The sequence below is a fragment of the Typha latifolia genome, chromosome 11 (assembly GCF_019914945.1).
Source record: "Typha latifolia isolate L0001 chromosome 11, TyphaL0001v2, whole genome shotgun sequence".
NCBI lineage: Eukaryota > Viridiplantae > Streptophyta > Magnoliopsida > Poales > Typhaceae > Typha > Typha latifolia.
Genome location: NC_133096.1, coordinates 7,448,498 through 7,473,116, shown reverse-complemented (window position 1 = coordinate 7,473,116; position 24,619 = coordinate 7,448,498). Strand labels below are relative to the sequence as shown.

The window sequence follows — 24,619 nt, the reverse complement described above, 5'->3', positions numbered from 1 at the left end:
GTAGCAAAATATTAAAAAGAAGGTGAGACTAACCAAACTAGCCTGGTTCTAAATATTATTTACTAATATAAACTGTTCCTCAAACTTATTATGTAGCACTATAAAAACGCTTACTAAGATAAGTGTTTTAAATATAAATGTAAAGTTTTAACTTAATCAATTGAAATACTAACTTATGAGTTCGGCGTTTTAGATATTGTTACGGTTAAAATAAAACGTATGACGCTTATGAGAAGAAATCTATTTTGGTAAATAAAATTTAAAATAAAGCTAGTTTGAACAATCACTCATTTGAACTTTGGTAATTAATTTTAAAGGGAGAGTTGGTACAAAATAGTATTAATCATGTAACAGTTTGCTTACTGTCTCATAGTATTTTTACAGTAAGCAGTACATGTCAATTGAATGGTCTGCTTGATTGCAGTCACTGAGAAAACTTTAAATGCTAACTAAAAATTATAACATAGTTTATACATGGAGATGATATTTGGATTCAAAAGATCAAAGAAGCTAACTGAGACATGCTATATCTTGTCATTCACAAAACAGTAAGGATTGGATTTAGAAAAAGGGAATAGAACATAAGAATGACCATAATTCACATATTATTTGAAACGAAAACAAGAATTAATACAGAGAAGAAAAAAAAAAAAAAATATATATATATATATAAGCTTCTAATCGCTAAGCAAAAGTGACTTAACAATAACATCAGCCATGCCATCCGCCAAAAGGAACAAGTGACCGGCCTCAGGAAGCTCATGATAATGAACCCAGGGCAGCTTTTGAGTGATATAGCGTGAGAGGCTGACTGGCACAATCAAATCCTGAGCACCGTGCCACAAGTGTACTGTGCCTTCATTCCGGGGAAACGGGTTATTCAGGTCCATTGGGCTGTAATTCCAGCTTCCAAATCCAACCATCATATCGCGATGGAGGCTCTCGAAATTTCCTTGTTGCGTTACTTGAGCCTATAAATACAGAGATTACAACTTCACACATACAGATCTCGAGTATCCAACAATTGACAATGCATTGCAAAGAAGATAACCATATGAGTTGGTATACATCGGACCAGCAGACAACAGAAACTAATTGGCAAATAGTTTGTGAGTTACCAAATTAATACTCTGTTTGATTGGTTCAGAAATTATTCTTCCTGTAGTATTGCATAATGCAGGGACACTGTCAGAATGGCTTCTTCAGCAAAATAATTTCATAGTAAGCGAGAAGAAAGATAAGTGATCATGTCATATCTTTGACATAAATCATAAATGTTATACTGAGTTTTTCAGGTTGTTACTGAAATCAGAATCATCAATTAATAACTAGTGGTTGGTCACTGAGGTAACTTGCCCTTGATTTACTAAAAATCTGATAATTGCCACAGCATCCTTTTCTGGCTCAGACTACTGAGACCCACTGCTGATCTATAAAGCTTGTGATATGGCCATATGGGATTATTTTAGGGGTGACTATTTTTTATATTTGTGAAGTTTATTAATTCTGTAGGGGCATTCTTTGTCTCATTTTGGTTGCTTCTGTAGGCCATCCTGACTTTGCTAGACTGTACTTGTGTTGTTTTATTCCCTTTATGAACTTATTGGTTTGTCATTATCACTGTATTCAAAACAATAGACATACCAACTCCATCAACTAACTAAAATAAAATAGAAAACTAGGAAAGCATACAAATCACATAAAGAAATAAGAATTATCATACCATAAAGGGAGCTCTAGTTACCATCTTCGGTAAAATCTTCTGGTCTTCAGCAGAAAAGATATCAAAACGACGAGCAATAACACTTGAAGCAGGAAACAAAGTTTGGCTGTTCCACCAGTATGTCAACCAAGGGGTGTAATGAGCAACTCTGACTGCCCATTGATCTTGTGGAAGTTGCAGGCCATAAGCTTCTTTGGAAATATTGGCAGGAAAACCAGACCACCAAAAGTTGGCCACAGGAGCAAGGAGTGCAACTCCTGCAAGCCTGTCACCATTTAAAATCCAGCATGTGAAAGAAAAGGGTGAGTGTATATTAAGCCAAAAGAAAACAAAAGGGATTTCCTATTTCTATATAGTGGTCTGCCCAAAACAATCAGACCAATATTCAAGAATATTCACACTGAAGGCTGGAATCATAAGTATATCAGCCAAGAAAATAAATATAATTTTCCTGACCCAACAAAAAAGAAATTGGCCTTGCCTCACAAAGTCTAAAGAATGATAAACTTGGAGGGGCAGAGTGGATCGTACGTTATTGCAAAACATTGGCGCATAGCAGATTAGAAATTCTCGCAGAATTAAAGATAGGGACAGGGCAGCAGGTTTCATACTTATAATGCTATCTTCATAATCTCCTTTCAACTCCTCAATCCCCTCTAGGGTAAGAACATGCATTGAAGAACTAAATATTTTTCTCACAATAACTAGTTGAGGGACTACTGATGATTTAATTTTTAGACCTACTCAGGAGTCATGTGGCTTCCTAAGCCATTTCAGCTGCAATTCTGTGACTTATTGATATGCCTGAACACGCAGGAAACAGTTACTTCATCTGACTAATTGATATGCCTGAACACATAGGAAACAGTTACTTCATCTAAATTCAAAATGCCCCCTATAGTATGTTAGGAGGAGAGAGAGAGAGAGCCCAAGAAAATCTACTCTGCTCTTCTATCCCTTGCCATGTTGTAGAACCCTTATTCAGCCCCAACCAAAGGACCAATATTACATTGACATGCAAAATTCTTCATGGAGGTAAAATTTAGATCCTGAAATTCGCAAATGCGAGTACCAAGGAAAATTAAGTTGCATCTCCAGAAAATGTTATTTCTTTGCATATCCAAGAAACAAGAAGATGTGGTAGATGAACCTAGAGACTAGCAAATCTATATAGATATTTTGTTGCTTCAATTCAACAGTAGGTCATAGAATACCTATTCATACTAAACAAGAAAAGGAAATGGTCAAACCATTTTGTGGATATTAGAAAGTATTCCGGATCAAAAACTTCTTGTTTGGATAAAGATCATGGAAGACATACCGATGAGGGATGTGCTTCAGACAGCTCCAAGTCATCTCCCCTCCCATAGAAAAGCCAATGATGTAAAATTTTGATCCTAGCTCCAACTGGTCAGCAAGTTCTGCAATATCCAGAGCAATACTTTTCTCTGTCTTTGCTGGGTGTGGATCACTCTCTCCATACCCAGGTCTATCAAACGAGATTAAGGAGATTCCTACTTCTTCGAGCACTTCCTGAAAGTTAACGCAGTTAGATATACTTATATGCATGGAAAGGCGTCATAGTAAAAGCAAGCCATGGCAAGTGATCAATACCGAAGACACTGGGATCACATCATATCTGCAAGAGTCGAAACCATGAACAAAAATAACTTTATATTTTGCTTTTTCCTTCGCAACACCAGATTCCAGGTACGCCAGATGCCTTCCATCCTTGAGTTTGATTCTAGTTGATGTAACAGGAGGGCCGTTTTCTGATCCACAGATCTTCGAAGGTGGAGGTTGGAGTGCTTGATAAGACAATGCCACTAAGGCAACCAGCAAAACTACTGAAAGTGTTCTAAGTATCCCTGAAGTAAAAGAAAAGAGAAATTTACATCAAAATAAGTAGTACAAAAGATTGATCAATGCAATAATTATTTACTTCACCATTTATGTCGCAAATATCATCCCTTTATTAATTTGAGAGATGAGGCAAATACAATGACAGATATCTCTATATGCATGTTCTAGGAGATGCTTCATTGTGAAGATTAGGGAGATCAAAAACACTTGACTCTTGAAAACTGACTAAAAAACCCAAAATCAAGCTATTCTGTGGCAATTCCTAATATTTAAGCATCTGTGAACACAATTGTAATACCAGTTGAACTTGAAGAACAACATTGAATTTCAAATTTTCTTTCTTGAAAAAATACGATTGAACTAACTGTTCACGTTCATTGGGAGATCAAATAAAAAGTACAAACCCATTTTTCATCACTATCAGGTCAACAAAAACATCAATCTAGTTAAATAATAACTATGCATTAGAAGAATCAGGGGCAGGTGAGGCAAAAGAATTCCACAACAAACTTAACCACCAGAAAAGAAAAGAAAAGGAATTAACTGTTAACTTCCAAGTTAGAATAATCTGCAAATAAACAGACAATTCCGTAGCAAAATCTCAGCAGAAAAGGTCTATTAATAATCTATTAAAACTCATCTCGCTGGTCAACGCACACCCCAAAAGAAAACAGAGTTGCCCAGAAAACCGAACTAAAGCCAAAGGCTGTCTAATCTTAGAAGACCATATCATGATCCAACAGAACATATCTATTTACTGGGAAACCCAAATCTGCAATTGAGAAGAACGGCTAAGGAAAGCATCTGAAACAACAAACCCAGAAATTTTTCAACGAATAACGAACAAAACTTTCGCCGCAACCAAACAATATCCATAGAAAACAACCAGACCAATCAAACCAAACAACCAGATTCTAGAGAGAGAGAGAGAGAGAGGTCACCGTAGGAAGAGGAAGGCGCTTGTTTTCTCGTGTGAGACCTCGCCGAGGCAGCCGAAACCTTCTTCCCCGCCACTCCCATCTCTCTCTCTCTCTCTCTCGATCTCTCTCTCTCGACGGTGGCCAACCTCGCGAGGCTATTTATTGCTAAAAAAGCTCGCACCCCCTGTTCGGATTCGTACTCGCAGCGGATCCTCTGGTCAAAATTTTCATAAGGTTCTTCAATGGTCTTGTGCCACGTCGCCTTTGTATGGGAATTCGTAAAATTGATTTGGAGGGAGTCCGGTCCCCTCCCTGATACCCTTTTTTAAGATTCTGAAAGACCCCCAATGGCCCAATACAATACTCTTCTAACAGGTTCTCTAGTTATGTTTTAATTACAATTTTGCCCACCATCAATTGTGCAAATAAATTAGTGTATTAAAATATAAATCACCTTAGAGAATTATAGAAAATAAAAGTCAACTCACTTGTCTACATGTGTTTTTCCTTTATTGACCTATATAATTTCCTAAGTATAATTTTTTTTTACTGATATTATAATTTGAACTCAAAATATACTCATTAAATCACCCATGCATGTATCACAAACATGTATATAGAAATCTTGATATGAGTTTAATCGTAAGATTCATCAACTTCTATCCATTTTTATCTATGTCTAAAGGTACCACTAAATTAAGGATGTCAAATAACTACAAAGGTAGGGTAAATTCTTCTAAATATTAAGCTATCGGCTTAGCTTTCACAAAGAACTTGCATTAAATTAGGAAATTTAATGGCCTTTTAAATACTAAGATAGGGGTAGAATTGTAGTTGAAATTATAGTTGTAAGTCGTAATCGTACTATATTCCACAATAATCTTCCAAAAGCTTGTTATCCTTTCGGAAAAGTTAACTATATATATATATATATAATCCTTCTAGAATCTCAAGTTAAATATTTGTGTCTCTTAAATCTTATTCTGACTTAATTTTTTTTTAAGTTAGAAGGATATCTAATATTTGTCTGCTAAATTAGTGATAGAATTTTACATAATTATCACTAAAAAGTTTTACAATATTAAAACCCCTTATATAAATCTTTTTCACGGTTAAGGTTATTTTAGTAACTTACACGAGTCTGTGCGTATTCTATAATATAATATTAAAAACTAACTATAGTGACAAACTTGGAAGAGTTTTATTATATAATATCCCGTTATTGTAGTCATGTTCATGCATGTAGTTTTAATAAGGTTGGATCTCTTGGTTGCAGAAAGTTAATGCTAGAATTAATATTGATGACTAAAACATTTAAAGAGTATAAGATTATCTCTCCATTGTTCTTGACCACCTAAGCTATTTAGAAGGCAATTATTAATTTAAATCAAGTTGGTCTACAAGATCTCATTACAGCCGATTGGTATTCAACTTGTTGAATTATTGGAGGAATAGTTGTTACATCCCCACCTCTTCTCATGGAGGATTAGGTCAAACACATAGAAGAGGCCATGAGCCATTAATGCATGCATGGTAATCCGAGTATTACGCCACCATCTCTCTCACAGGAAATAGTTTACTAGTTGAACCCATTGGATTGCAATAACCATATATACTGTATGACCTAATATTATTCGCCAACTAAATTAACTACATATAAATAATAATAATAATTATTATTATTATATAATTGATTAACTTTATATTTACTAGTGTGCGACTTCTTTATTTAGCCTATAATTATATAATGATTTTAATATATCTAAAGTTAAAAGTTTTATTACTCTATAATAGTGACCACTAGTTGGCTGGCAATATTTAATATTTTTTTGTCACATATGTTAACTTTGACCCCCGTTGGTTTTCTCATTTGCTATATTGTATGAATGGAAGGAATTTTTTTTTATCATATATACCCTTTAAAAATTTCAAATTTATATGTATAAAGTTGATGCTTCAGTATTATTTTTTTTTGTTGCGTGATTAATTATTTCCCTCAAAGCTAACTAGACGTCGGAATTTGATGTTTAGAATAGTATGCACGTAAATAAAAAATAATTGGTGGGTATACATGCAAAAGTTCCTTAATAAAAATGATAAAAAAAAAGAATTAAAATAATTAAAAGGGAAAGAAAACAATGCCGGGTCATGAACGGCCTTCGTTTCCGTTAAAGAACAGTTGTGATGTGGAAATTATTTGCTAGTCAAAAAAACGAGAAGAGAAATTAATATAAAAAAATGGAGAAGAAAATCTTAATATCAAAGGCGATTTATAAAATTATTCACGATAAATTTAGCAATTTTTTTTCTTCTCATATATATCGAAAAATTAATAAATCTAATGAGGGATCGTGGTGGGTAATTAATCAATTTTTTTTTCTATAACTTTTTAAAAAAATTTATCGAAAACAATATATCTTATTGTTATTTACTATTTGACCCTCACATTTTACTTTTAGTGCCTTAAAAGTATGCTAAATTAGCTTTAATCCAACAGTAGCTATAAATTATGATTCCTCTTTTACATCTATAGTTTATGTAGTCATCTATATGGTGATGATCCATTAAGAAAACTAACGGCAAATATTTTTAAAAGATTAAAATTAAAATGCAATAGTTCAATGATAAATATTTATACGATAAGACGTTGTTAATGATAGTAACTAATACCTTCTTATAATTATCATTACCCTCACAGCTACATGGATAAGTCCTTTGTTATCCCTTCGTTGTTATCCTTATTAATTCAACGAGTTTGACTTTGGCAAGGAAGAATTTGACCTAAAACCATTCAAAAACACATTCCTAAATCCATTCAAGAACACATTTTTCTGTGGTGTTTGACATTTAAAAGTAATCCAGTCCAAACAATTCATCACATGACAGTATGACACCACCAATCCTTCTCATGAAAAATACTAGCAAAGGATATTAAAATAAGTTATCATAGTTCTAGTTCTCCTTGCCAAAAGAAAGGACATCTCAACAGCAGCTTGGCAGCTATATGTTCAATAAAGAAATAAATATATTATACCATATAAAGATTAAAGTTTATTTTTAAGTGTGGGGGGGAATGACACCATCCTTAGGATGATGCCAAGAATAGTGTTGAAGAATGCCAATTGCCATGAATGACTGGCATCTCCTGATGATGGGTTTTGAATTGAAAAAAGTGGATCAAAAGTCTCCATTTTGATATTCTTGAAGCACTTTTCTTTCTGTGTAATGGTCTAAATAGCTGCCTTCATGCCAGGAATCCTTCAAAAAGGGAAGTAGATGATGATATTGACCAGAAAATGTCAATCTTTTATTCCTTTAACTGAGTTAAAAGGAAAAAAAATTGAAGATTAAAAGAAGTTTTATTTTCTTTAGATACTTAGTTGATTGAAGTACTTAAGTTGTTAGATAACGAATTGATAATAAATGGAAATGTTATATTCTGCACGTCGGCTCATTAATTTATATGTCATTTGAATAACAGTTTGGTTAATGGAAAGTAATTTGTTCATCAGTTTTATCTTTTGAGAGCAGTAGTTTTTCTGTTCTTCAAGCTTTGAGGTGAAAAAAAAAAAAAACTAAAGAAAAAAATGCCCACACACTCTTCAGATATATCCAAACAGATCATCAAATTTCTGACGTCTAAGGGTACAAACATTTCATTCAATTGCGCATTCTGCCCTAGAAAGTCAATAATGACATAGAGGATGTCTAATACTTTAAATTTTATGTGATATCTTCATACATCATGTTTCATTTTCCTATGAGAAAATTTACTTGATCTTCCCCCTTACTTCATTAGTAGGATCATACTGTAAAAAGACTGCCTCAAGTGGTCAAGTATTTCTTTCCCCATATATATTAATATTAAGAGAGATTACGGGAAGGGATTGTTTGGAAATCAATGTAAACAAAAGCGTTATATATCTCTCTAAAAAACAATTTTATATTATATTTTATGTATAGATATATTTTTTTTTTATTTCAAATATTTGATGGGATGTCATAATCCTTTGTAAACCGGAAAGGAGATTGATATTCGGTGCAAGGCTAATCTGAGTACACCATTAGATGTATAATAACATATTAATCACATGCATCTAATAGCTCTATTTGTAATTGCTTTAGGCCTCGTTTGCTTTGAGTTTAGGAACTCCATCTGAAATAGTTCGAGGACTCCTAATATGATTTAGTAACCAAATATTTTTTTATATTTTTTATATCTAACTAAGTTAACTCTTTAAGAAATTAAAATTAAGAAATAAAACTAATTAATCAAGTTTGAGGCTTAGCCTCAAACCAATAAAACAAAGTAACATCATTCTACAGCCCTATCTATCTATAAAATTAGCCCAAATACCAATCGCAAGCCCAAATCAAGTAGGCCTGAAATGGCTAATCCACTGTGACCAAGTGAAATAGCCCATCAGCACACTAATAATGGCCTCCATCCCAGACCATTAAATTGCTAGTAAAAGGCCAACACATCAAACCATACAAGGATCCATTTTATTTAAGCATAAATCTAACTTTAGTATGCAAAGATTAAGGCCAGATTACCAGAAGTTTTAACCACATCAATCATTCTAACATCTACTACACTTTTGATACAAAGATTATTATCCCCTCAATTGTGATATTGACGGTCTTAACTTCACCTCTTCTTACTACAAGCCGGATTAGATGCAAGGCTGGTAATCCAAATCTGGTCCGCCGCCACCGGCTCATCATCATCATTCCTATGCCACGTCCACAGAGCGTGGGTCCCATTCACCACCTCGAACCTCCCATGCCCGAAGCTCGCCTCCCTGAACGCTGATATCTCCGGCTTCGGGTCGACAAAGCTATTCGCCAACCCCTCGCTATTCCCCCCATCCCCGATAGTAATATGCACCGGCCCACACGGATCCGCTGCGTTGTTATACACGCGCGCGAACCTCTCGTACGCGTGCACGTGTCCAGCAAATACAACATCGACACGTCCCTTATACAAGAGCTCCTCCATCGCTTTCCTCATCTCCTCTCCCTCGCCTTGGTGGGCTTCGTTGGAGTTGTACCACGGCGCGTGGATTAGCGCTACCGTCCATGCATTCTTACCCAGTCCGGCTAAGTCGGACTCGAGCCAGACGTGCTGGTCCGAGCCGGTGTTGAAGTCCGCGTAGGATCCGAGCATGACGACGTGGATCGATGACGCGGCGAGGTCGAAGGAGTAGTAGAGGTTGGAGGTGGAGTTGCTGAGCTGGAACGGCATGGGGTAGCGGGAGTTGTAGGACTTGAAGGGGTGGGGCTCGAGGAGTGGGATCTTCTCGATCTCGTGGTTCCCTTGGGTGACCATCCACGGACGAGAGCTCGCGAGGGGCTCGATCAGACGGCCGAAGGCGTCCCACGACGGCTGGTAGAGGTCGGCGTAGGAGAGGTCGCCGGGGAGGAGCAGGACGTCGTAGGGGGAGGCGGCGATGTGCTCCAGGGTTGACTTGGTCCACCCGGTTTGACCGAGGTCACCTGTTTCAATAAAAACAAATTTAATATAAACGAAGGTAAAAAAAAAAAAAAAAAATTATACTAAGAAACAAATAAAGGAGAAGAAATGGAAGACGGCATTACCAATGACTACCATTTTAAGAGGGAGATTATTGGGTGGGGTCCTGAAAGAGAACTCCCGAGTAGGATTGGAGCTGCAACGGTAGTAGTATACGGCGTTCGGATCCAAGGGGCCAATGATGGCATCATGGATCCGACCCGAATGGTAGAACATATAAGAGTAGGACGAGGTGGATCCGATAGCGGAGAAAGGGTATTGCCCCGAAGAAGTACCGTATTCAACTGTAGATGGGGCATCGTCATCCGTGATCCATGTCACCCTCATCTTATCAGACCCTACCAGAGATATATGCACCTTTTATAGTTTCAAAAATTAACACAAATTAGGCCGGCAATAATCTTATAATAATACTAAGTTTTAGATTCAAAAATATTAGACTAATATTTTTTTTTTTTTTTAAAAATCAAATCTCATATCCGTGAAAGGAGTAAGTTGTATCGTATTTTATGCAAACTTCGGGGTAAACTATATTCTTTAATTACCCAGCCAATTATTATATCCGTTGTCTTTCGATTGGATTGGGGGCGGTGTCAACCTTTGGTCGAGATTCGAATCATTCGATGGAATCTATGCATCGGATTAAACTTTTCCTAAATTCCAAGGCTTAAACTGGCATCAAAATCATAACTGCCCACCAAAATTTCCTTGGTTTGTTCAGCAACAAACGTTGGTCTAATCATCCCAACAATTAAAAAAGAAATTTAAATAACTAAAATATTCTTGAATTTGCTTTATAAGATTGAGGTAAAAATAATAAATAGATCAAATTATGAGCAATTTAGGTATTTTAGTTTTTTAAATTTTAAAATAAAAAATAGTATATTATCTTTTCTGTTATAGCTACTTAGGATATCCATATTGCCGAGTATAAAACAAAAAATGAGATTAAAAAATGGAGATCGTTTGTAATAAACTTTACAAAAAATATATAGTAAAATATATATATGGATCGATGTTTCTAAAATGATAAAAATACTAGTGATCACAAAGAACCTCAATATTTTCAAATACAAATCTCGGCCGCACTTTAGGTTTAGATCTGCTTCCGCCCTTTCGACTTTTTCTCCCACAACAAATTGGAAATCGAAAGATCATTTCTCGCAAAACAAACTCGTCATCAAAAGATTAGAGACAAAAAAATTTTACCTGCTGCGGAGTGACTCCATCGGCATCGTCGTCGAGGGGAACGGAGACCGTCTCTCTCGGCTTCGGACGCACATAGGAGGAGGAGGAGGAAGAGGAGGAAGAGAGAGAGATGACGGCCAAGAGAAGGATCAAAGCCGAGGGAAAAGGAAGAGATAGCAATGCCTTCTCCATTATGAAGAGAGAGAGAGGGGGGGGGGAGAAGTATTTATGTACGAAGCCTAACGGATCGGATGGAGTGGAGCAGTGGGAATCAATTCGGATCGTTTTAGCCTTCTCTGTCAGTTTCGACTCTTTTCGAGTTATATCGAGGAAGAAGATGACACGTGGGTACGTCAGAAGAGGACAAGTGTAAGCTGTACGAACCCGTGACTCTTGTGTGAATGGGTGGCTCGATTCGGTCCTGAAAATAAATTGCAACTAGGATATTGTTAGGCAATTAAAAAATAATTTTTTTACAAAAAAACACTCTATCTATTTTATCATTCACACCCTCTCTTTAGAGTTTTTATAGCCAGACACTTACCTTTTTATTATTATTATTATTATTTAACACCTTTTGTTAATTTAAATGGTATCAGCAAAGAAGTATTATATTATAATATATAAAATAATAAATACCTAAATTACTCATGTCTTCTTTAAGACGAGCATAAAAGAGTAAAATTAGTCAAAATAACGTCAGGTTGTAATACGAGAATTAGAGAAAAAAGAATGAGTCTGATTATAAAAATCATCAAAGATGAGTGTCAATTATAAAATAGGTAAAATATAAAGTGTATTTTATAAATTACTTCAAATTTCCCTGGTATTTATTAAGTGTGCTCTTTTTGTTTGAGGAGTTATTTGAAAATTTTAAGAATAGCCACAGATTCTCATATAGAAGGTTATGGTAAACTTTGAACTATATTATTTATATAAAAAAAAGGTCAGATGCACAAGTAAACGAGGTACATATATGAAGATTATATTAGCGACAAAAGAGAGAGATAGTCATATAGCTACATCGACCAACGATGAGTAGTAGAGTAAACCAAAAGTATTAATGTTCGAACGTAGTTTCGAGGATAAAAAAAATAGATTAAAAGATTTGATAAATTGCCACATCCCAACGTTGTTGTTTGTAAGTGGCATTCGAGTTGCAGTTGTCTGAAAAAAAATATCCTTCTTTTTTTCTAAAACCAAATTAGGCTCTCTCTTTTTTTTCTCAAATAATTATTAGTAAAATACTAAACTTATCAAAATTTTAATTTTAATTGTATTTTTTTTAAAATATAGAATAATGCAGCATTTTATCAGGAAAAAATAGATAATTTTTTATATTTTAAAATTTAGATGAACTATTTTCACAAAATATATTTTATGACTAAAATGAATAATTAACTATAAAATTGTGATGCTATATATTTTTTATTTGTGGTCCAATTAAGCTTCGGTTAAAGTTATTACGTTCATTTTTTAATGTTGGTAATGTCATAATTACAAGTCCAAAATTAGTTATCAGTTGGAAACTTGTACTGAAGAATTTAATATTTTTAAATAATAAGACACGTAGAACTCGTCATTCGTCTATAAACTTAGACTCCCACTATTTTACGTCTCTGCGTCCAAACAAAGTCTGGACCAAGAACCCTTATTGTCGTCAAGTAATACCTGGCTATTTGCTAAATTTTGTGCCACATAAATATTCTGAAGTATGAATAATTTTATTTCTTTACCTAAGAGATAGGCTATTTATATCCAGATATACCAACGATTGAATTAAATCTTCGGTTTCTAATAAAATGAGTATATAATAGTGTCGTGGTTAATGAGTGCTGTAGTTCGAACTGGAAAAGATGATCACCATATAAGTAGATCACTTACTAAGCAAAAGAGAAGTGATTATAGTGTGTAAATATACTCTTGCAATTTTATAGTTAGAAGTTATGGCTCATCTGTTCTCAGAATCTGTGACTTGTAGGAGTTGTAGAATCAATCCTACATGGTTGAAGGGAAAAGAATCGGAGAGCTTGACTTGTGGGGAAGCAACAAAATTTATGAGCATAATAACAACCTTTCGAAAGCGACGATGGCATGAATGAATGTAGTCTATACTCTTTTCTTTAGTCTTTCTTGTTGCAACGAAGTTTGAAGGATATCTGCTGTCACTAAAAGACATCAATTCACATGCTTGTGTTGGCAAGTCATATACCAGCTTGAGATTGTTGACTTGAAACAATCTCAAGTTTCACACTGCTTTAGTTCCTGTGTATCCATCCATACATAGCAACTCAGGAAATTGTGTACAACTTGAGGCTCCTCCTTGCTTTGTCTCTTCACACTAGATGAAGCAAATGCGTCCAAGATAGTCTTGTTCACTAGTTGCTGCAAATAAATATTGATCAGATAGCAACAAAAAAAAAAAAAATTTGTTGGGCTCTGAGCCTCTGATCCACACGCAATTAGGTGTCTTATTTCATGGCTTAAACTTACATCCATAGAGCAAATTTAGTCGCCCAAAAGATACATATGTAGATCAAAACTTTCCTCTCTATTTTGTTCTTTGATTTCACTCAAAACTTTCAGAATAGAATAAATCTACCTCTCCAATAAGTACACATTTCTGACAGCACATTAGCGGACATCAAATAAAACAGCTGCACATGTTTATTTGGTGAAGTCAACTAACCACCGATGGTTAACAAAATTGGAGACACTCAGCGGATACTCACCGGGAGAGAAATGAGCATTCTTCTCATTAGCAGGCAGGCAAGATGAAATTAAATTTGCAGCGGCTACTTTGATGTATCAAGATCTATATTTCCTTTTCCCAATCACGGACCCAGCTTCTTTCTCTCCGGATGACTCAGACAAGGTTTCGTTGCTGCACCATGGCAGAGATGCTGAAATTGTGGATGTACAGTTGTTATTGTTAGATGGGCACTTTTTATCGTTGGGTTCTAACGGTACGAGAGATTCATGAGCTTCACCAAGACCTTCGGAAGACCCCAATCTGGTAATACAGAGCCAAGTCCTCAGTTTCTCCTCATTGGACTTGTCATCTACTGGCACATGCCATGATCCTGTCTCTGATTCCTGTAATGGAGAATATGAGTAACAGCAAAGAACCCAAACCTTTTGGGATGGTAAAGGCAAGTTGCAAAAAGATGACAAATATACCTGAATGGCTAAAGTATATGGAGGTGGCATCAGAAGCATCAAATTACCTTTATTAAAAGTGTATTTGACCTGCAGAAATTGGAACATTGGAAAAAAGATTATCACAGGCCGTCCAGTTATAATAACCTACAATATGACTCAGAAATATCTCCAATAAAGGACTCCTTCAGATTTAAAATTTCCTGAGCACATTTACTAGATAGCTGATTCATCAGCAAATATAGAACATACAAAAACTAATCAGGATTAAACACAAAGGATAAAAGAAAATTTGGTAACAATACGTGGGAGTTGTTGAGATTAATTTTAGAAAGAGCAAGACACATGATCGACAACTAATCAATAGTGACATAGACCAAACATCTTTACTTTAGTGGCTTCAGAACATAAATGAACAAATAATGTATTGGATCTACTCTGAAAACCACATAAAAAAGAAGATTAACCTTCAAAGCAGAATTGTGTAATAACTGATAAAACTATAATCAGTGTCAACACCAGGAGAGAGAGATAAGTAAATAGAACTTGACAACTTGTGTGTGTGTGTGCACGCGCATGAGAGAGAGAGAGAGAGTTCAAAATAAGGCAGAAGAGTCAGAGAATCCATAGAGAGAACATACTTGATGACGTTCTTTCCACTTCGGGAAAAAAGACCTTCCCAAGAGCTCAAATATGTGATCTCTCATTTCATCATTAGTCACAAGCAAACATTTGAGTTTAATTGCTGCATAGAGCCAATACCTGGATATTAACAGTTGTATCATAAGTGATAAAACAGACAAAAGTAGTAGTAAACATAATGTTAACAGAATGAGCAAAATATGGTGTATAGAGGTCTCCAAGCATTTCCAATATGCTTGAGAAGATGATTGAGACTCTTCCAATGCAACGATTGCTTTACAATAACATTTCTCAATATGAAATTTTCCTGTTTGATAAAAGGATTTCATATATTTATTTGTGAGAAGAAAATACACTTAGAAGATGATCCTAACAATTGGCCAACATAGTTTAAAGAGTTCAATGTCATCAGATAAGATGTGTACCATAAATTTACTTGTTTTGCAAAACAAAATAATTTGTAAGATAAAAATCCATTCACTTAGTGAGTTCAACAGTGAGTTCAAAGATAATTGTTGAGCTTTAACGAGCTTCTTCAGTTTCTTTTCAAACTTTGTATCATACAAGAATGCTGCCGTCTCAAATAAAAGTAGTTGATATATCCAACATAACAGTATTCCTCACCAAGTTATAGTAGGAATATCAATCCTAAATGTGAACGTTTATGATACAGTTTTGGGCTTAGAAGGTAATAATACCTTCACAGGCTGGGAAAAAAAGAAACCTAAATAAGATCACCTTTAGACTGATAAAAGTGCAATAGACTGCCTCCTAGCCCATCTGACTCACAATTTTGCTGCATCTCAAATTAGCAATATAAACTATGCACTATACTTAACTAACAATCAATCATAGTGGCATTTCTTCTCTTATCATAAGCTTCATAAGCATCAATAGCCTGTTATTTTTAAATTAAAACCAAAATGTTCTCTGCCAGTCAACCCAGCTTGTCCACAATGTCAACTTGCATCAGTTTGAAACCAACAATTTGATCGTTAAGATTGTTAAACAGGGACAAACTGGCAATAGCATGATATTAAAAGAAACTGCAATTTTGACTCATTATTTTTTCCTTCTAGCTCTCATACAAGGCTGTAGGATCTCAAAGTGTCTTCCCAAATCCCGACAATTGTAAACCATAACGACCAAGCTTTCATTGACTTCTATAACCAAAACTATAATAGTTCTTCCTCTTGGTACTGGAGACAAATCTAATATTGCTATGGTAGAAGAACTAGCAAGGCTGAAAGGAAAGAACCTTACCAATCATCATTAGATCCAGTAGGTGTAGTGTATAATGCTCCTTCACCTCTCCAAGTCTCTAGTAGCTGCCTATTGGAAGGAACTTCCATGAGTGCTGCAACACGCTTATTATGCAGTATGATGAGTGGCCATTTGCTCTTGCATCCTTTCCGTAACTCTCTTACAACTGCATCTAGCTGCTCTATTTTAGGGTTATTGAATAGAAGCATCAATAAAGTACCATGCACACGGATGTGTTGTAAAGAAAGAGAATACTGTACAAACCTGAGATAAACTGAAGCCACCACTTGCGAAATTTTGTTGATAAAGTCCAACATTTGCCCCATCAATGATGGCTTCATACTCAGAATGCATTTCCAACCATTCCTACAAGGTATAACATCTGAGAGGTCAATCTCAGAAAGCAGAACACTATAGACTCCCTAAAAGCATGACAACTGTCTACGCATGAGACAGGAATCTCCTTCAGGACAACCCTTAACACTTGTTTTCACTCCATACTATATTATAAAGATTAAAAGAATAAAAGAATCTCCCTCACAGGATCACAAATTTACAACAGCCTGCTGGACATCTACACTTTGTTTCAAACTGTTAATACTGCTATTTACCAAAGAGGGCTAAATATGTGAGATTGAATAAGAAAAGGACATAAGAAATTAACATATTGACAGGAAGAAACTGGATCCAACCTGAAAATTACTGAAATTTGACTTGGTTTCCCTTTCCATTGCCAAGCTAGCAACAGACTCCGCAAACTTCTCAGTCTCCACAACATCAATGTCCACGCAAGCTAACCGCTGCCCACAACCGCTACAACGTCCCTCCGAGCTAACATTTGCACGGCGCACCTCCCACCGTCCTATCCCCAACCATCCGACTCCGTGCCACCCTCCTCCATTCATCAAAATCGCATCTTTCACCCGATCAACATCCCAGTTCGAGCTCCCGACCTCCGCCGCTTGCTCACTCCTAAACCAACACTCCAAAATCTCCGCCGTCGAACTACCCACAGCTCCTACACTGCTCCGCAACCTCTGCAAGTACTCATACACCTTATCCTCCCTCCCCACCTTCGTACTCGCATTGAATAAAGCGGCGATCTCAGGCTCCTCCGGAGTTACACCCATCGAAATCATATGATCCACCACGGAATAGGCCTTCTCCGCTTCCAAGTTCTTGCAGAAGGAGAAGAGGGCAGGGCTATAAGTCCTCAGCCGCGGCGCTAATCCGTACTTCTCCCCCATGGTCTTCACGAGATCGAACGCGAGGTCCCCACCACCGTCCATCTTGTGGGAAGCGATACGGGCCATCGAAGTGATGGTGGCTTCGGTGGGCGCGATTCCCGAGGCGACCATGCGATCGAAGATCGCGAAGCCGGAGTCGACGGCAGCGGATCGCTGCAAGGAGGATTCATCTAAGGTTTCGATGGAGGAGGAGCAGAGGTGAAGGAGGGAATTGAAGTGGTAGGCGGAGAGATGGATTGTTCCGCCGGCGAGCTCGCCGGATACGGCGGAATGGTAGAGGGCGAGGGCGCCGGAGAGGTCGCGGGACTTGGAGCACGTGTCGAGCGCGTGGCGAAACTGGCTCTCTTTCGAGCTTGCGGTCTTCTTCGTCTTCTTCGTCGAGTTGGGGTGGGTAGCGAGCTCCATGTTTGAGAAGTGTGCTGGAAACCCTAACTCTAGTGCTAACGGACTTTTAAACAAGGAACGGGTTTGGATCAAATCCGATCAGTTAAACGGATCTGATCCGAGTTTTCTTCCAAAGGAAAGGAAAGGAAAGGAAAGGAAAGGAAAGGCTAAAAAGAAACAGATCCTGATCATGGTCGGTAGACTAATATAAAAAAAAATTAAAAATTTTATAAAAACTATCATACATTTTACTTCTATTATCGTTAATGTGGAGCAACCCTCGAATTTTATTTTATTTTTATTGCCTCAGAAACACCTGATCGGCTTACTAGTTACTAGTTGTAATATAGATGATGAGTTCAATTTATATAAATACGATGGTTATTTAATTTTTTTGAATATTTAATTTTAAAAGTAAGCTGTAGCTAAATTAAATTTAACTGGAAAATATTTTTAAGATGCTAAAACCATGGAGACACACGATAGATAAGTACATATACATTAAGATGTTAATGATAAGAAAACAAAAATAAATATGGTGTTTTTTGTTGTTGTAAATTTCAAATGAGGAACTGCGTTGCCAATATGGGGGTTTATACTGCTACATGCCTGACCCGAAAAGGCCTTAAAATCTGGGACAATTAACGTCAAAATCTTTGAAGGGAAGAACTCTTATGTTAAAGATGGGAAAAACATTCATATTTTTTTATACATTCTAAATCATTTCATATGGAAAGACATTTTGCAATGAAGTAGCCCTCTCATTTTTAAGAAGAAAAAATCAAAATAAATAAGTGGTTCAAATGATTAATTTCTTCTTCTTTCACTTTTCTACCTATCAAACCCCACCGAAAGGAGAATGGCCACCATGGATATTACACAGCAGCACTTGCTCTTCGCATAAATTGGAATAAGTCAAACATAGAAGTAAATATCCCCACATAAAAGAGCAAATGGCCTGCATGAATCCTCAAATAAACCTTCCAACTTAGTCGTCACCAAAAGAGAGCCTTTATCTACAACAACAGAATGATCTGGTCTACCAAAAGAACCATTTCTTTCTGACTAGATGTCCTTTAGCTTCTTCTTGCAAATTTTCCGTCTTCCTTTTTGATATCCCCTGGTTTAGAGCTTCCAACCTTTTTCTGCAAAGAATGTAAGCAAAGACCAAAACTTGTATTAGGGGAAAAACAAGCAATATTGAGCATGAGCATGTAGCAAGTGGAATCTACTAGTGAAGGGAAAAGAGCAACTGTTGCATTTAAGCAACTCAAACCATATCACAAATAAAATTATCAGAAGAGTAGTGGTAGAAGAGAACTGAATACGCATCGTGCAGAATATTTTTCCAAAGAGTTTAAATTGCAATGCACTATGTCTAGAAGCAAATCATTAGAAGATGCATCAAGGTGCATAATATGCCTGCCTCAGAGCTATTTCTTTGACAGAACAAAGGAAAAGTTGGAATAATCTGGTAACTGTATCAAAGACCAAATTTCCTGGCAGATGGTTTTATTCTTCTCTGTGTCATGAGATTATGTATCTTTTGTTATAGTAGTGGATAGAGCTGCAGCCCCAGACTGCCGTGACAGATCCACACTTCAGTGTCTAAAAAATTGACATTACCTGACTATACAAGGGAATGGAACTTGTTATATCTATTTCAATTTCTACGGAACTCTTTTCCTTCTTTCTCCTTTTCTTTGAAGAAAACTGGGAACAGACGCCATGAACAATTATAAGGAACATGATGGATCTTGCAATCTAATGGAATGCTGATAAAGATTCAATTCCCATAATATATAGTTCATTGACAATACATGATCTTTATATTATGCTGTAAAATAATGGTCAACTCTACAGAGTTTACTCTGTTAGACTTAAATATGCTGCCTTGAGATTTTTGAAAACAAGAGGAGATGGTTGAACATGAGAAAACATTGGAACACAATTTAGAAAAAAAAATTAAGAAAAGAAAAAAGAAATCCCTTTCTCTTAATGCACACAGACGCACATACATATGCTTACTGCTTATACACATGAAAACATGAGGAATTCTGGTAACAGTTTGAGAAAGTTCTAGTATGGAAATTAGAAAATATTGACCAATGGCACAAATGGAATTCAAAGATCAACGTTAATGGTGAATGCTTCCATTTGCAGGAAAAGAAAAGGGGGCCATGAGAATTTACTTGGTATCCTCAAGACGTCCATGAAAGCTCCATCGCTGACGAAATCCCTCCATGCCCTCCATTCCACTCGCAAGAATCAATCGCCTACACATTAAAGTTAAAAGAACCTATGATAACAGAGATATGAAAATGGAGGCCAATGATGGACTTGTTCCATTATGTTCTGTATTACTGAAATAAACGAGGAGTTACATTCAAAGAAAGGATTTTGAAAATGTCAAACAAGATATTTGGATTCACGATGAGGAAGAGGCTAGGGAATAGGTGCTGCCACTTCCAACAGCATCAACAGACAGTGGTGCAGGCAGTGCTGTAGAAGAGGCTGCAGCAGCAGGATAGGAGCTAACAAGGAACAGATTGGATAGGTTCAAGACAGATAGAATCTAGAGAAGTTCAATATCTTTTACATGTATGGTTTAGGTCAACCCAGGCCACAGATATAAGCATGTCTGGTTATTGACAAAGGGTTTAAATTTTTTAGAAAAAATGCAGGCTTGATTTGGAAAGAATGCACCTTCAGAACCATAGTTTTGCTATAATTTGGGATGTTATTACTTATTAGTGATGAAACAATTATATTACACTTATCCTGAAAAAAGATTAAATCTTATCTAAAAATTAGAAAATGTGCTATTTCCTTATCAAAATAAAAATAGCCATGAGAAAGACAAGTTACATGTACAAAGCGAGTCATCTCTTCTATTCATGGCGTGCTACCTTTAAATTTCAGGACTTTAAATTATCAAGAAAAAGATATAATTTTGAAAAGGTATACTCGAGAAAACGATATCTACTAAAGCATTGTCATTTTGCAATATGTACCAAGGCCTTAGAAGAAGAGTTCAAAATACAAATGCTCCACTAAATACAGACATGAGGAAATTTTCATATTAGAGAGATAGGAACAATCTTTTAACACATAACTCTTTCCTCTTATCTCTTGTACCAATTAAACACAAATAGTTTAAACCACATAACACAAGCTTAAAAGTAGAACCTCTCTAGAAGTGTAATTTCAGATTGAATTTGAGAAGCTCTTTCCTTTGCTTCTTCTAATGGCATTGATAACCCCAATTTATGCTCACTGTCCTGGAGTCTCTGTCTTAACTCCTTATCCTGTGAGTGAATAATCTCAGACACGATAAAAATGTCGGAGGAGCAGCAATAAAAACTAAACAAGTCACAGGAGAGTCTACATGACAGGAAGAAAAGGGATATACTGACCCTTTTCTCAGCACATTGCCGGTACAACACAATCTCATCTTGGCAAAATGGCTCAATATCATTGATTTGTAGACCTAAAAAATGGCCATACAGTAAGTTCGCTCCACATATTCATAATGGAAGTCCATGGCCTAATAAAAGTTTCATAAAATAACTGTCCCCAACTTAACAAACCAAAATGAATTTCACCTAATAATTGTAGTTGAAAAATTAGTCACTTACACAAGAAAAGATTCCGGAGTATACCATCACATAAATCAACTCCTTCGAGAACATGAGATGCAATTTCTTGTGGTATGAGAGGAGATGGTGGCCCCAACATGAGGTCATCACCCACAAGGATGGTTTCTTCCATAGTTTGTTGGGAATCAACTACACAGAAAAAAGAGCACCAGAAAAGGAAACACAATAAACTTAAGTGGGTTAAAAAGAAAAACCTTTACTTAGAATATCAAAAGAACTCTTTAGGTGTAGCTTACATTAGAGTATATGTAAGCATTCAAAGTGTAGCAAATGGAGAACTAACTAGAAATGAAGATTAACCTTCTTTTAGCAATTTCATTTTAAGAGAAAGAGAGTTCGACGTTGGACATATCAATTCTTAGTTACAGAAACAGAGCACACACAGCTATAAGAGTTAAGAAGGCCCCCCTTTATTCAATTAAAGTTTATACCACAAAGTTTTGCAAGTTAGCTAAATGACAAACTTGCAATTCGCCTATACATATATTCATGAAACACATGAAAATATATTGCAAGAATCCAAGAACTTATGAACACCTCTTCACTTTAGTGTCTAATTCAACTTGTCGCTCTTTTGATTCTTAACAACAATCAAAGTTTAAAACAAAATAATTGTTTCGCTTCTAAATATAACCAATATAATTAGCGATATTACAGAAACAAACTGTTTCACCAGGATCATAATACATGAATTATTTATTACAAGAATTTAGACAATTACGTGAACATGCCAAATATAACCAAACAGAAAGTAAATTTTCATGAGGCAAAAGAATAAACAAGATATCAGTTCACATAAGAAAAGTTCCAATTTAATTTAGTCCAATTATCAATAACAGCTAAATCAATCTACAAGCTTCTTACTCTCCATTAGTAGAGTACGTCATTCATAGAGAACTATCCTAATAACTATGAAATCCAACTAGACAATCTGTGGCATTAAGAAGAAAAGGAACGGAATCTTGCTACTGATTTAAGCATTATAATCATGGATCTAGATAATATAAATCATAAGAAAATAAAATATGACCCACTTTAATACAAGGTCCAGGAGAAAGGCGAGAGTTTGGCATACCGTCCATGATTGCCGGATCAAGTAAAACTCGAAGCTTTTCCTGCAGAGAAGATAGGCTTAAAGAAGGAGGTGAAAGAAAATTGAATGAATCAAGGGCACATAGGAACAATTATAAACACCTCAAATCAAATGAGAGCGCCACTCTCTTTTCTTAAACCCTAAACCCTCCTCTTCCGATTGAGAAGAGAAGCAAAAGGAGTGTTCGAGTTATTGAGGTTTTCTACCCACTGTCGCGGTGTAGCGCCGCCCACCGACGTTACAGGATCGCCGCCTTCCTCCAACTCGCCGCCGGTGCCAGACGATGGAGAGGGGGAGAGGGAAGGGGAGTGAGGCCGAAGGGGGAAGAGCCAGGACTCATGAGAGAGAGAGAGAGAATTAATTTTCCAGCCCATTAGCTTACGGACTTGGGCCCGATCTGACCCGATAAGAAAGGGGCATGTAATTATTAATTATTTCCTTTATATTCGATCAATCTATATATTTTATTTAAAATATATTTATTAAAGATAAAATTATTAATAATTAGATAAGATAATCTATATTAATACCGATAAATTGCAGATGACAAATATACAACACTAACACACATATATTTAATATTTTTATTGGTTTTTATCTATGAATGAAATAAATTTAGACCTAAATATCAAGCGTTAAAATATATTTTTTCTTGAAAAAATTCTTACCACCTTAAATATTTAACATTGGATTTTTATAAAACACCCATAGTACCTGTTTTCTATCATTTAATTGAATTAAAAATAGTGAAAAAGAGCTGAGTTCGATCGACTCTATTTTTTGAGCCCCAATGTGATGTTGAAGCCGAGCCCAATTTGAGCCTAATTTGAGGTAGATGAACCGATCAATGTGAAGCTCAATTCTAGTTAACTCAACTCTTATCGAGATGCCGAGCCTTAGGAGAGGAAAAACCCAGATGAAATAGTTGCGATAACAATAGATTTGAATTATTAGTTCACAACTTAGCAATTCCAAACTATACACAGTATAATATAGAAATTTTGATAAAAATATATTATATATTTCACTTTTATTATTATTTACATTGTAAGTTATCCATATTTATCATTCGAATCCTAAATTATATGATTAATCTTGAAAAACCTTTGGAGTTAAATTTAACTTCACAGCATCGGATAGAATGAAGAATATTATATTAAATATTTAAATATTTAAATTATCCCTCCTAAAAAATACCCTGGGTCTTCTGTTTTTTTTTCATTGTATATTTGGTTTAGTAAAATAATATATATATATATATATATATATATATATATATATAGATTAACTCCGACTAAAAAAAACTAATGTTGAAATATTTTGATGATTAAACTAAAAATAAAATAAATAATAAAAATAAAATGCTTGAGGTTAGGAGAGACGGTTGTGGTCAAACTCAACTTAAAATTAGCAATTCAAGTTCCATTCTAATAAAGTACAGAGACATTTGCATATAACATTCTATATTTTAATAAAATTATAAATTATATTTTTATATATTTATTATTTATAAATTAAATTATATAATTTAATGAATATGTGCAGAAAATATTCTGAATTAAATATGAACTAACACCGTCTCAACAAATGTGAATATTTGTCAAATTTAAAATTTTTTAATATAATAACTAAAGTATTTTTAGTATAGCTCGAGTAAGTATAACTTAACTTCGAGTATTTTTGTAATACTTCTCATATACTTAACTTAACATATGAGTTTGATTAGGTTTAACTAATAAATTTGACGATAAAATATTTTTAACATATATTTGCTTTATTATATTACTTGATTTATAAATAATAAAAATATAAAATATAAACTATAATTTTGTTAAAATACATGGTGTTACGTGCAAATTTGCATTAAAAAGTTAGTAAGCATTATTGTGACAAGGATTTCATTCGCTCGCAGTGCAACATTCTGATTCCAAAAGTGAGCATC

The 24,619-nt window shown here is 35.4% G+C and overlaps 4 protein-coding genes across 8 annotated transcripts; all 4 read right to left on the bottom strand.

Annotated features, from left to right (window-relative positions):
- Positions 1-555: 555 nt before the first annotated feature.
- On the bottom strand, positions 556-4,647 carry LOC140797896 (probable lysophospholipase BODYGUARD 2). The gene is made up of 5 exons (XM_073151587.1): positions 4,528-4,647; positions 3,338-3,591; positions 3,045-3,256; positions 1,724-1,988; positions 556-971 (listed from the first exon to the last, which is right to left on the bottom strand). Exons 1-5 carry the CDS (start codon positions 4,604-4,606, stop codon positions 678-680), a joined length of 1,104 nt encoding a protein of 367 aa, XP_073007688.1. The 5' UTR covers positions 4,607-4,647; the 3' UTR covers positions 556-677.
- A 4,343-nt stretch (positions 4,648-8,990) lies between these two features.
- Positions 8,991-11,519, bottom strand: LOC140797165 (probable purple acid phosphatase 20). Of its 2 annotated transcripts, none has more exons than XM_073150443.1 (3): positions 11,252-11,519; positions 10,108-10,399; positions 8,991-10,005 (listed from the first exon to the last, which is right to left on the bottom strand). In XM_073150443.1, the coding sequence occupies exons 1-3, from the start codon at positions 11,420-11,422 to the stop codon at positions 9,158-9,160; spliced, it is 1,311 nt and encodes a 436-aa protein (XP_073006544.1). In that variant the 5' UTR covers positions 11,423-11,519; the 3' UTR covers positions 8,991-9,157. The 2 variants fall into 2 exon arrangements, with proteins under 2 accessions (XP_073006544.1, XP_073006545.1); XM_073150444.1 differs by having other exon boundaries at positions 10,108-10,380; positions 11,252-11,419.
- Positions 11,520-13,135: 1,616 nt separating this feature from the next.
- On the bottom strand, positions 13,136-17,964 carry LOC140798205 (proteinaceous RNase P 2). 3 transcript variants are annotated; one of them, XR_012110803.1, is made up of 7 exons: positions 16,987-17,959; positions 16,559-16,660; positions 16,295-16,470; positions 15,031-15,151; positions 14,411-14,479; positions 13,963-14,326; positions 13,136-13,615 (listed from the first exon to the last, which is right to left on the bottom strand). XR_012110803.1 is itself a non-coding variant. In XM_073151974.1 (7 exons), exons 1-7 carry the CDS (start codon positions 17,944-17,946, stop codon positions 14,039-14,041), a joined length of 1,623 nt encoding a protein of 540 aa, XP_073008075.1. In that variant the 5' UTR covers positions 17,947-17,956; the 3' UTR covers positions 13,679-14,038. The 3 variants fall into 3 exon arrangements, 2 of the variants coding, with proteins under 2 accessions (XP_073008075.1, XP_073008074.1); XM_073151974.1 differs by lacking the exon at positions 13,136-13,615 and having other exon boundaries at positions 13,679-14,133; positions 14,227-14,326; positions 16,987-17,956; XM_073151973.1 differs by lacking the exon at positions 13,136-13,615 and having other exon boundaries at positions 13,679-14,326; positions 16,987-17,964.
- Positions 17,965-18,798: 834 nt separating this feature from the next.
- LOC140797117 (uncharacterized) lies at positions 18,799-23,057 on the bottom strand. 2 transcript variants are annotated; one of them, XM_073150379.1, is made up of 7 exons: positions 22,779-23,057; positions 22,660-22,699; positions 21,564-21,713; positions 21,342-21,415; positions 21,115-21,233; positions 20,118-20,201; positions 18,799-19,070 (listed from the first exon to the last, which is right to left on the bottom strand). In XM_073150379.1, exons 2-7 carry the CDS (start codon positions 22,664-22,666, stop codon positions 18,965-18,967), a joined length of 540 nt encoding a protein of 179 aa, XP_073006480.1. In that variant the 5' UTR covers positions 22,667-22,699; positions 22,779-23,057; the 3' UTR covers positions 18,799-18,964. The 2 variants fall into 2 exon arrangements, with proteins under 2 accessions (XP_073006480.1, XP_073006481.1); XM_073150380.1 differs by having other exon boundaries at positions 21,588-21,713.
- Between the last annotated feature and the right edge of the window lie 1,562 nt (positions 23,058-24,619).